The sequence below is a fragment of the Pagrus major genome, chromosome 13 (genome assembly GCF_040436345.1).
Source record: "Pagrus major chromosome 13, Pma_NU_1.0".
Lineage (NCBI taxonomy): Eukaryota > Metazoa > Chordata > Actinopteri > Spariformes > Sparidae > Pagrus > Pagrus major.
The window spans coordinates 3,705,776-3,718,858 of NC_133227.1; the positions used below are offsets into that span (position 1 = coordinate 3,705,776).

General features: G+C 40.0%; 1 protein-coding gene across 2 annotated transcripts; it reads right to left on the bottom strand.

Annotated features, from left to right (window-relative positions):
* Positions 1-339: 339 nt before the first annotated feature.
* Positions 340-7,986, bottom strand: nufip2 (nuclear FMR1 interacting protein 2). 2 transcript variants are annotated; one of them, XM_073479301.1, is made up of 4 exons: positions 7,733-7,986; positions 3,565-5,253; positions 2,904-2,936; positions 340-909 (listed from the first exon to the last, which is right to left on the bottom strand). In XM_073479301.1, exons 1-4 carry the CDS (start codon positions 7,878-7,880, stop codon positions 857-859), a joined length of 1,923 nt encoding a protein of 640 aa, XP_073335402.1. In that variant the 5' UTR covers positions 7,881-7,986; the 3' UTR covers positions 340-856. The 2 variants fall into 2 exon arrangements, with proteins under 2 accessions (XP_073335402.1, XP_073335401.1); XM_073479300.1 differs by having other exon boundaries at positions 7,715-7,986.
* Between the last annotated feature and the right edge of the window lie 5,097 nt (positions 7,987-13,083).

Here is a 13,083-nt window from a genome sequence, read left to right on the forward strand (position 1 = left end):
ACATAGACCTGATTTTTAATCTTTAGCACACCTGTATTAAACATTGAAATGAAGGGGCGTAGCTTTACTTCGAACGGGGCACTTCTGTACCTGTGCTCTGGGGGGGGGAGTCACACTGCAGTGAGGATAACACTCATCATGTTAGGTCAGACAAAACAGTATAAAAAGAAAAAAAAGCAAGCGTTTTTTTAATTTCTGGGCTCTGATTTCCCCTAACAAGGATTTAAGACAAGGTTCTCCCTTCCTGGATGGGGCCTCACCTGTGAGTTTCCACCTAACTTACAGTTTAACAGGACTCCAAAGATATTTATTCCACAACTTCAAGGCATTCTTTGCTAAAAAGTGTGTTCTCCTTTCTTCCGCAATTAATTCAAGCTTGCACACAGATGTGTATGTATAACGTCTAACATATCTACAATGAACTCATTTGAATGCGTGAAGAAATAAAAAGACCGAGGCATCCCATAGTCAGACTGACGGCTGCCGCAGTTCAACAGGATAAAGGCTTAGGGAGGTGCAATCCATGACACCTTCCTTTGTTGAACTCCCAAACGTCATCCTAAAGAGCCACGAGACAAACGACCATCACAGCTCCAAAGTTGCGAGTGTCCGTTGTATGTCATGTCGGAGAGGCACCGATCAACTCCTCTAACGTCCCTCCAGAGTGTGTGCGTGCGTTTGTCTGATGCCCCAAAAGAAATGTGTTATTCCACCCGAGATTCCAAGGAAAATCTGTCATGCTATACTATCAATGTTTTCACAGTTGTCACTATCTGTCCGACAGGATTCATGATTTCCAAGGTAGATAACTGCAGCACCCAGAAGAGAAGAAGGTAAGTACTGTAGACGATCTACCTCACTGATCAGGTCCATCCTTGGTCTCATCATATACCACTACTCTTTTTGGATCTACAGTGGAGATGAAAAGAAGGCAACGGGTTAGATTGTACATCGTATCAATCTCAAAAAAGACAAGCAACAAATCATCTTGATTAAAGTCTAAATTTGGCTAGTTTTTGAATATTTGATGGAAGTAGTTGTGCCATATTGCACTCTAGCTTTAGGTTGGATATTTAGCCAACATAGCCTGAAACTAGGGATAGCCCAACTGGTCAACTAGTCGATTAAATGTTGCTACCCGTGCTAGTTGGCTTCAGAAATACTAGTCGGTTAAACTTCAGTGCATTGATGTCATTTTAGAAAATAAAGTTTATTGTTAAGTTGTAGAATTTCCTCCATCACATATCTTTGTCACAAGTGTTTCTTAAGCACATTTGAGGGATCATTGAAGAAAATGTGTGTATATCGGCTAATATAATAATGTTGAAAGTTTTTACTCCCCAATATCATAAATCGCCATTGCCACAAAAATCCAGTATCAGTTGAGCTGTAATTATTATTTTATTAATGTGCACATTCAGATTACATATTCACATCTCCCTGGTCTAATGTTAAAAGTTAACGTGATTGATGTCAACAACGCCGATTGCAACGCAACTGTCGCATCTAACGGCTAATTTATGGTTGCACGTAGGCTCTGCGCAGAGCTGACAACGTAATCTACGCAAGTGGCCTACGCCATAGTGGGCAGCTGCATGCGGTGAGCAGATTGACAGCCGTACTTTCCCCTTTAAAAACACACAGATTCCTTCATCTCACAGCTTTGTGTCTGGGTTAGACGGAGCGGACAGAGAGTCAAGAAAGACTTGGTTTCTTTTCGGGAATAGCAGCAGCCGGCCAGTCAGGAGGGACTGTATCTGCCGAAGAGTGTAGTGTGTTTACTGGGGATACTACAGGTCACAATCCCCGTTATTAGCACCGCCACTGAGCACTGGAGGAGAAGTCAGAAAATGCGACGCTTCCAGGCGGACCAATCAGTCATTGCGGTCCATGTCACTGCAAGGTGCAGTTATATTTCTCGGGAGATGCACGTCAGGCTACGGCGTAGGGCACACACGCACGCAGGGGCTAGGCCATAAGTACAGTGTCAATTCAACGTAGAAGCATAAATCAAGCTTAAGACGTTATGCAGCCAACGGTGCCAGCAGCATTGAAAATACAATTCAATTATTGAACAATGTGATTTCAAATGGCTCTTATTCACAATGTTGAACAACATTTAACCTTATAGATTTAATTGTGCCAAATGTTGTGTTCTGACTTTAAGACTAGTTAAATGTTAGGGAAATTAGTCATGAGGAACGTCCCTACCTCAAACACCATTGCACTCTTGCCTGTGTTGATATCAACAGACTGTTGGAATAATTGCTGTATTTCAATTTCCAGCTGGCACAACAGCAGTACCAGAGGACCATACACCAGCAGTATGTCACAGTCAGTAATTTTAACAGTGTCTCTGTTGATGATTAATCTGGGTTTGCTTATGTTTTCTACCATTTAGTACTAAAACAAACCTTTTGTTGACCTTTTGTCTTTCTAGAATTTGCTGTTATGTGATGTCAGTCTGAGATACCGATATCTGTCCCTGAGAGGCACATTGACGCCATTAATGCAGCTCTAAAGCAAGAAATTAGCTAAACTTTAGATTTTTGTGAGCTGGTAACCAGTACAGTATTTATTAACTCAAGGGAGTAAATGGATGCACATGCATGTTTGTGACCACAAAAAATAACATTACATTTGGGTAAAGTGTTACCAGGCTTTCTTACTCATATAGAGGGCATAGTGTTAGTCTGTGTGATTAACTCCATTTACAGAAAAAGATAAGAAGTCAGTCTTTAAATTCAGCATGCATACAGCTTAGTCTGAATGTTGATATTCTGGCAGCTTGAAATGTCAAACCACTGCAAGTACTACAGCTTCTAGATCCAATTCTTGAGAAAACTGAACAACCTAAAGATTTCTAAAAACAGAGGTTAGTAAAACAAACAAGTTTAGTTTACCTTGTTTTTGCAAGTTGAAAATGAATTCCATTTCTGTTGAAGAAAAAACATGTTAATTCAGCATCTGCATTAATTTGTCATGAAGAATATTTTCAGAAAATGCAATATAGATCTAATAAAAAAGAAAACATATTGTACTTAAACACAAATTGTAATCCTTAAGATTTTCATTTAAATTGAGTGATCACCATTCCTGAACTGGATTGAAATTGCCTTCCAATGCACGAGACTCGCAGGAAATGATGCAGAATGTAATACGACAGTATAGTTTGTAACCCTATCGCATCAGTATCAGCCTCACTGTTCACTTTTCACTCTCCCAGTCAAACCAGAGTCGTATTAGGTTACTGCTGATGCAAACCAATCATTTCCTAAAGCTTCACAATAAAAGCATTCAACTGCCAAAACACAAGGTGGCTTTGACTGTGAAGCAATGATACAACACATTTGCTAGTTTGTTTGGTGGCACTGTAAACACAAACCATTTGCTCCTCCTTTGCATTTCTGACAAAGGAGCTGCTCATGGACTGTTTGCTGTGGTATTAAATCACATTTTCTATTACCAACAATAAACAGAGTGTCGACAAATCAACTGGGAATTAAATCTTAAGGATTACAACTTAAATGGTAACACATTATTTTGATAAATAGTAAAAGTTACCTTTAGTGTGATAAGCGACAGCAGCTTTAATGTCAAAGGGCCCCCAGCTACACCTTTTGCCAATGTCTTTAGAGTGGGCCTGTTCTTTAGATGAGCCAAACAACAAAGTGGTTAGCTGGCCCTGCGCAGGCTTAGCACCGTTGTCTTTACTAGGGGCCAACACAGCAGAACCTGCACCCTTGCCCTCAGCTTTTGTCTTTTCCTGGCCACATGGCTGCAGCTTGTTCTCCTCGCTCATCACACAAGCAGGAGGACAAGCGTTAGACACATTGCAAGGGGCACAAGTCCTTTTCTCAGGGTCTTGAGCCAAAGTGCCAGGCTCCAAGAATGATGGGCTAACATCAAAGCAGGGCTGGGCAGCCTTGGCTGCAACAGCCTGACACTCGCTCTGAGGTGTGACCACAGTAGTCTTGTCCTCCGCAGGCACCTGGCCACTTCCTCCCTCTGGCCCCAAGTTGGGCTCATTGATGAAGGAAAGCCCCCACTGATTCTGGAAGATATCTCCCAAGGCTTTCTGATTTGTCTGAGCAGCCGGTGGGTCAAGGTGACGAGCACTAGGGAGCACAGGTTGCATATTTAAAGGGTAAATTAAAAGAGTACACTTTCTAAGCTCATATGCTTCTCCATCTACAGGACTAGTTGTAGAGCTACAGTTACTTTCCAAAGGAGATGCTACATTCTCGCCACTTGGGATAGATGGGGCTGGTGGAATACTACTAGCAGCAGGAGCGAAGAAGGTACCCACTGGACAGCCGTTTCCATTTCCAGAAACCGGACCATTAGTAAAGCTAGCTGAGGTGATAGTTTTCATAGCAGACATAGGGACCTGTGACAGTCTAACAGGAGGAGGCAGTGCCTCTCCTCCACCTTGAGCTACTTTGTTGAGGTTTTCTTTTACTTTACTTGCATAACTGATCTTGGGAACAATTTTAGCACTGCTATTGTCCACAGGAAATACTGGAGGGGGCTTGAACAAAGTCCATGAGTCCTCTTTTGAAGGTGAGGAAAGCTTGGCTTTGTGCCTTTCCTCAGTCTTTTTACCAAAGGTGCCAACTGCTTTGCCATCAGAGTTTTTCCTCTGAGATTCACCCATTGAAGCCTCTGAGGCAACAGCCCTTCTAGCTGCTGACTGAGCCTCTACTTTATGGGCAACTCTAAAGCCATCCAGTCTGGAAGTCACTCCCTTCTCAGTCGTCTCAAGATTAAAAGCCCCTTGCTCCTGTGTAGTGTTGCCTTGCTGCATGTCTTTCTCCTTTTCTCTTATCACATTATCAGTGTTCTTGGCATTGTTACATCTGGCCTTGCGTTTCTTCGGAGTAGTATATCCACCTTCAGAGCCGCTGCCATCATTGTCCTTGCTAGAATAGCCATTTGTAATTAAGCCACAGTTTAAAACGCCATTTTGTAGCAACACAGAGTCTTTCTTATCCAAAGGTTGGCCTTCATGATGATTCAAATCCAGGGCCTTTTCTTTGTCATTTTTAAGGTCCATATTCTTCTTATGGTCCAGTCCTTTGCTGCTCACTTTTGGAACAGTCGTGTACAGCTTTTGTGTCAACTTCTGCTTCACATTTGTGTTACTTGCGTGTCTGTTACCATTGCTGTTGGAGGGATGCGACATACCAACAGTATCAGACAGATGTGGATTCTTCTCCCCCTCCTCCTCACTGATGTTTACTTTTTTATTGCCTGGAAGGGAAAACAAAATCAGTTTATAAAACATATATATGTTTAAATTATAGAACACCTCAACCAGTCTTTGATGCTTTGCTGACAACTGCCCCAACAGCTAGAATATTTACCAAAATACTAAACCATTTGACCTCTCCCACTTGTGGAAAACAAAATATATGCAAGGATTTTACATAAACCATTCTGAGGTACCAAACTATTTGATAAATTGCTGTAAAGCAAGGGTGAGAAATATTGGACCCTAAAGGCACAAAATCTGAAAAATTATTAAGATGCTGAATCCATCTACTATCATAAAATTCACACATATACTTTTCAATAAGCCACATTTCAATATAGGGCTGCACTATACGGTAAAAAAAAAAAATCATGCTGTGATATTTGTGACAGGTACTGCATTTGCGATACGATTCAGGATTACTGGGAATTTTAATTTTCAATAATAAAAAACAATTAAAATCATGAATATATTTGTTGGGGTCAGCACCAACAAAAACAAGATTTGTAGGCCAGGGCATCTCTGGTGTACCACAGTACTTTATTATAATGATATTTTTTGCAACATGAAATAGGACGGATAATGGCCCATATTAGGGGAAGATTGATTATAGGCCCTGGCCGATTATCAGGGCCGATATTCAGCATTTTCTGATTATCGGTATTGGTGATTTTTCTGTCAGCTGGCCAATAAAATAAACTAATTTAAAAATGTGCTGCTTTGGCTGTGATGCAGCATCCTCTCACACCGTGTCCCACCCACAATACTATCTGATTGGTAACACGTCACAATTAATAGCCCATAAACAATAAAATAATCAATCTGCAAAGTAACTAGTAACTAAATGTATCAAATAAATGTAATGGAGAGGTACAAATTGACAGAAAATGGTAATACTCCTGTTAAGTACCTCAAAATTGCACTTGAGTAAATTAGACTAAGGTTTCATTTTTACTGCACATGAATATCAGTCCCAAATATCAGTTTTCAGTCTCCCTGATTTCTAATTACCGGTACCAGTCCATATAGTGTGTTAAGTTAACTTTTATCTATTCTGATGAATCATCATGGCATCTATGAAAACAGAGTTAATGTTGTTGTCCAGCAACTTATCCTAATCAGTGAGACAAAGACAGACAAGGTATCTGACAAGAAGAAAATATTTGCGCCATTGCCAATTTCTGTATACACTGAAAATGTATGGCCCAACACATTTCAAGATTAGCTTGGTGCTCAATGTATTGATACAACAAATTCTGAACATACAGTACTTTATACTTAACAACTGTCAGCTGCTGCTGGACTGTCAGCTGATCCTACTGATCTGATCTAACACCAAGGACCAGTTGTTACGAGGTATAAAATGAGGGCTCACAGCAGCATTTATGAAATACATATAGACTGACGGTGAACCATATATAGATCTATGCATTGCACACAGACATGGGAACTGCTGTGTCAACGTGGGGCTTCCCATTAAATGGTGCTGCCCCCCCATGTCTGTGTGCACAGCCTCGCATCGCCTCTCATACGAGGCAGTTTCTCGCTTATTTGCAAGCAAACGTGTTGACATACCGGCCAGCAAACATTAGGTCGATGCTCACACAGTCTGTCCAACTGCAGCAAAACACATCTTTACAATCGAGCGTCTGCGTGGCTTCAGGTTTGACTGGACAACATGCAACAGGCCTGTCAGAGCTGGCTAGCGTTAGCTAATGTCAACTAGCCAGCGACTCGCCTGGCATCAACACGCCCTGGCCTCTATAGATGGTTGTGCCATACGATAGCCACCCTAAACCGGCGGCCCGAGCACGCTTATCACGACAACGACATGTCTAGTACAACACAATATCGGGGGTGCACAGAAATTTCTAACTAGCCAGGGAACTCTAGCATTAGCTCGCTGTGATATTCTAACATGGCCGACAGGAAATGGCAGCCCAGAACATTCCAGTGGAGCCGGCTCGTTTTCCTAAACTGGACACAGGCATGCTGAAATGAATAAGACAAGAGCTTTGACTACTGTTGAAGGCGACTCGCCCTGCACACGAAACAATGAATGCATTCAAAACACACGGTGACACAGCGGGCTTTTCTTACACGACTTGAGTTGCATTTGGGAACGAAAAATGGGTGGTGAAACCGGCGCACAAGGTCAATCCCCGATATGTCAAACCACTACCAGCGACAACTGTCACGCAACGTCAGCTAGCCATACCGCTAGCACACCTAATGGCTGGTTTCTGCTCCCACAGTGGCTAACTATCGGTCTTATCAGTCAGCTACTCACCAGCTTGCAACATCCTTACACTACTGTGGCTAACAGAACATAGTAGGAATAGTTAGCAAGCTAGCAGGCGAAGCCCCCCCCCCTCCTATCACGATGGAGTTAACATTAGTTAGCAGATGCTAGTCGGCTCGTTGACATTAGCTGAGTAAGGCTAGCAAGCGTTAGCTCACTTCTCCGGATGGCCCAACCTGTTTTCTTCGTCTGCGTTTCCTGATGCTGGCGCTGGAAGTGGCTCTGATCATTTTTTAGACAAGGTGTATGTTGAATAGAGTTTCTGTCCTCTCCGTGGTGATGATGTTGTCTGTCTTGTGCCCGATCTTTGGGCTGTTCCTCCATTGAAGTGTAGAATGTCGGACTTGTTCAACCAATGCGTTAGCTCACTGGGTAAGTACAGAACAGTCCAATCACTACCAGTGTAAAACGGAAGCTATTTGAAGCCTCTGTAAACGTCAGCAGTAAACGTCTAAAAATGGCACTGTTTTGGGTGGTCACCGCTGCTAAATCCCGTGTCTGGTGTTTGGGTTGAGTTATTCTGCAGGACTTTGAAGATTTTGGTAGATGTTTGAAGTGTCACTCCGAAGCAAAATAATGTCTGAGTGTTGTGTGTGTATATATATATAAAAAGGGAAGGCAGTAACGGGGTGGGGTTCGTGCATGAACTAAAATCATATGACCGGAGGCGCTGCCACGTCTCCAGCCAGTGGACACTTAAGTGGAGGGTCCCGGGGAGACAAACCCCACTCCCAAAAATGGAAAACCAACTTATTGCACACTCCATATCTCTATCCTCAAGCATTCCTCTTTTATTTCTAAGTGTTTCACCACATGTAGAATGAAAAAAAAAAACGTCCCTGCTGATGTTTTTGTACATTTGTGCCGAAAGGAGCAAACATTTAAAGGGGCGATGTGTACATTTGGATCAGAATTTTAATATTTACAATATTGCTGAGGTAGTAACGCAAACTCAGAAATCTTTTTTTTTTTCCATAACTGAATAAACAAGTTGTTCACAGAAGAAAATAAGGTCCCCAGAGAACACTGTTTGAAGCTAGAAAGGTGGCAGGGTCCGCCACGTATAAACAAAGTAAAACATTATGAAATTGTCTTTTAAGGTTGGCTTGTTTATTCACTCTCACAAAGAGAGATTGTTTATTTTTATTTTTATATGCCTAAACAATCAGTCATTAGTGCACCTTTAATGTTCACAATAATCAGAATGTGTGTGCAGTGAGTAATGTGCAATATGCACCCTCCACCGGGAATTGCACTATTTGCATACCTAAACTTTGCATATTATCCTGACTTGTGTGATAGACCTTGATGTTACATGCTTTTCATCTTGATGCTTAGTTTTATATCCGATCACAAAAGCCACCTTACGCATACGTAGCCCATCCCTGTATCCAAAAATCATAGAGAGACGCGCCACCTTGGAAGGATTCCATCAACAGACGTTACATTTGTCTAATATGCATTTATTAAGGACTTAAGTGCTTATCCTCAGTAAGTGTTTGGATTGTACAGTGTGCAGATGAACTCATTATGGTATTAAATATATCTCGTGCAGTATGGTTTAATTAGTTTGTATTCCTCTAATGTCTGCCCTCCCTCCATCCTTTCAACACCATTTAAACAAAATATTGCTCCCTTAACTGCCCCACAATTAAGATGTCTATCAGGACCAGACAGGTTTTTCCTCTGGCACCACTAAGCGAGTAAAATCACCCTCTAATTTAATGTGCGGAGCTGGCTTAATTGCTCATCTGTGACAAGTGAAACAAAGGGTAAATGCATATTAAAACAGTTTTTGGGGTGGATAAGAACACCTCACACTGACTGATAGCAATTTAGAACCTCACTCAAAAAATTTTTTGCACATTTAAGTCATGCACAATGAACTAATAGTTTGTAGAGAAGAGAAGTCTGCTAGGTAATATCACAACCCATCAATATAAATACCATGTAAAAGTCTCAAACAGCAAGAGATCCTCATCTCACACTGAGGATAAAGTCTTCTTCACTGTATGATCTGGCTTATGTGGGCAAGTGTGACGTAGTGCGTCATGCTCATACAGGGCATAAAAGAGCAAACGGCACCCTCTTGTGGCTACAGATGCCAAGTCTCAGATTTTGTACATGAGATTCTGACAAAGTTAAGCGTTTAATTTTGCTGTGATAACAAAGACATTGTACAAATGTAAAATGTCTCTGGTGTGGGATAAGTTATGGTCAGCCCATGCCAGATTCAAAGATTCATAGTTGTGTGAATGATGAAGACAAGCTTAATGTAACAGAACAAATGATTGAGATAAAGATGTGTTTTGTGTTTTTCAAAATAAAATGTCCTATTATGTGAGATTTTCCTTTGTAATGATGTATGTGTTTCTTTAACAACCATAAAAATACAGTACTCATTAAAAACAGGTATTGTTTTGTTAGAAAACGTTTAAATGTGTCTGAATTTCTACAAATTCCTTTACTGCTATTTAGAGAAAGAGCCCGTCTGTTTCACTCACAGTGCTGATGTGTGCAGCCCTACTCCTCCTACTCTATATGCATGACAGCTACCTTTCTCAAATGAAATATTAATATGACAGCTTCATTTTATGACAAGATTTATTTTTAAAATGAGACTAGGTTTCTAGAGATGGAGCTAGTCTCCAGGCATGTGTGCACAGAAATGCTAATGTAGCAAAATGTTATAAGCGCACAGTGTGAGGAACTGGGCAAGCCAAGGGATCACTTCAAGAGACAGCTATCACAGTGACATTGTGCAGCTTTAACACATGGAGGTAGAGTGGGGATTAATAACCCTGTCTGAGGGAACTATTAGATGTAGACAGATGTGTTGAAGACGAGATCAGTGCTGGTTAGATGCATAAAGTCAAAGTTTGTTCAAAGTGTGCACATTTACGGAAGCCCTAAAGGTCCATGCATTCATACTTTTTTTCCCTCCGTTTTCCCGTGATAACGAGTTAATTTCATTTGTTTTCTCGAGATCTCGAGTTGTTATCTCGAAATAACAACTGCTGTTTTCCCGAGATAACGGGATAATTTTCTTGAGATCTCGAGATAACGAAACTTTGTTTTCCCGAGATAACGATATAATTAATTCGAGATCTTGAGTTGTTATCTCGAAATAACAACTGCTGTTTTCCCGAGATAACGGGATAATTTTCTTGAGATCTCGAGATAACGAAACTTTGTTTTCCCGAGATAACGATATAATTAATTTGAGATCTCGTCATTAACTACATAGCTGGTCAGCTATGTAGCTAATGACGACATCAGGCTCACTTAGGTTGCGCCGCCGATATAGCTGAGGCCTTGCTAACTGTCTTTTTAGATTACGCACACTAATGTGTATATTATCTGTAATAGCAAGGCATAATGCTATTTCAGCCTGTGTCAGGCCTTCATTGAAAAGATATGTGATGCGGTGATCGACATGCTCCTGCTCCTCTGACATTGCTACACTGAATGATGTTTCCTGCAATGATTTAATATACTACACTATCGTTTTGTTTTCTCAAGATCTCGAGAAAATTATCCCGTTATCTCGGGAAAACGTCAGTTGTTATTTCGAGATAACAACTCGAGATCTCGAGAAAACAAATGAAATTAACTCGTTATCACGGGAAAACGGAGGAAATAAAATGTATGAATGCATGGCCCTTTAGGGCTTCCGTACACATTAACTGTAAGCCAATGGTTTAGTTCCTGACATACAGCAACATCTGCAGGAGAAAAACACTTTTTCACATTTTTCAGACCGTCATCAAAAACAGTATTTCAGTATTTTCAAATTCAAGCATTTCTTTATTTTATATTGACCAACAAAGAGTTTCAGGGATATATTTTAAAAAATAAATTAAACAAAATCAACAGAGACAATATATTCTCAGTGCGTAAAATAGTTGGGCCAACTGTTAAACACCAATACAACACCCACAGGCAGGCCTCAGGGGAACTTGGTACAAGTTAGGCAAAATGTTCTTTAAACTGTTAGACTACCAAATGAGCCAACCTGTGACAACAGATGAAACCTTTTTGTTGATATATAGTATATTTAATATGATTAATTGTATTCACTTAAGTAGAAACTAATTCACATAATACACCCCTCTCCAGGGCCCGTTGTAATGCTTTATTTTCACTCTTAATTTACATAGGAATGTTACTTTTGCAGAATGATTCATTATTGATAATGTAAATTCATTCTGGCATCTAGTTTGAAACTGAAGACTTGGACTAATGAGTGAGATGGTTGGGCAAGAAATAATAATAATGATAATAATAATAATAATAATAATGATAATAATAATAATAATAATAATAATAATAATAATAATAATAATAATAATAGGAAGAAGAAGGAGAAGAAATATATACTTTATCTGGCTATCTGTGTGCCATGCTGTTGTGTCAATATACAGTGATGTGTAAAAATATCTTCACAGTGTATCCTTCACCTCCTTAGACATTAAAGGTGCAATATGTAAGAATTTTAGTGAAAACATTCAAAAACTAAAATTATCAACAGAATGTGAAGAAACAACAGTTATGACGTCCATGTACTGTGTTGCAGCGATATCTACTGAAGTTACCATGCTAACCAGCTATCCTCATCCCTCCTGTCCCAGTGGTGTAAACATCTGTATGTCCCAGGTGCTCCGAGCCTACAATCTGGACTGCTATGCCCCAACCCCCCTATTTTCTGTGAGTACGAATTCGACCGGTGGCTGAATCTTACCTATTGCCCCTTTAAATACCTTTATTAAATTTGAAACACACTATTCTGATCGTTATTACAGATAGGCTTCCTATTGGAGAGGTAAAAAGGGATTGAACTGATATGTAGTCATTTCTTAAAAAGTAGCATTAAATGCTTGATTTCTGTAACCTACAAAGAAACTAAATATTTTTGATAAACGTATATCCCAGGTCTTTAAAGCATACTGTAGCTAAAGTGAGGTTGAGGTCACCAGCAGCATTAATGGTTGTTGTGAGAGGGGTTATTGCACTGGGTACATTTGTTTATCTAAGATATTGAGTTGTACCAAAATGAATGTTATTAAATATATTTCAAGTTTACATCAGGACGTAATATTTAGTGAAATTATAATAAAGTGACAGATCAACCAAAAACTCTTGTTGTCATTCCTTGTATATAATATATAATAATAATCATATAATATCATACACCGTGATACTGTGGACTCATGATATTTTCTGAGATGGTTCTCGTATTGTGAAAATCTGATACCGTTGCAACCCTAGTTGTGATATATATTTTGTCTCTGTGATATGAAACCTGTAGCTTTGGACACTGTTGACCATGGCACAATAAATTAAAAAATGTAGGTCAGGATGTGCTGCAATTCAATACATGTGAGTATACAATAACTGCACAAACAGAAATCTTCCCAAAAAAGTGTGAGCTGATATTCTTCAGATGCTGACGGTATACACATAATGTACACTGACGTGTAATGCATAAAGCATCAGTGCCAATAAAGAGTGCATTTCTTTAAAGTTT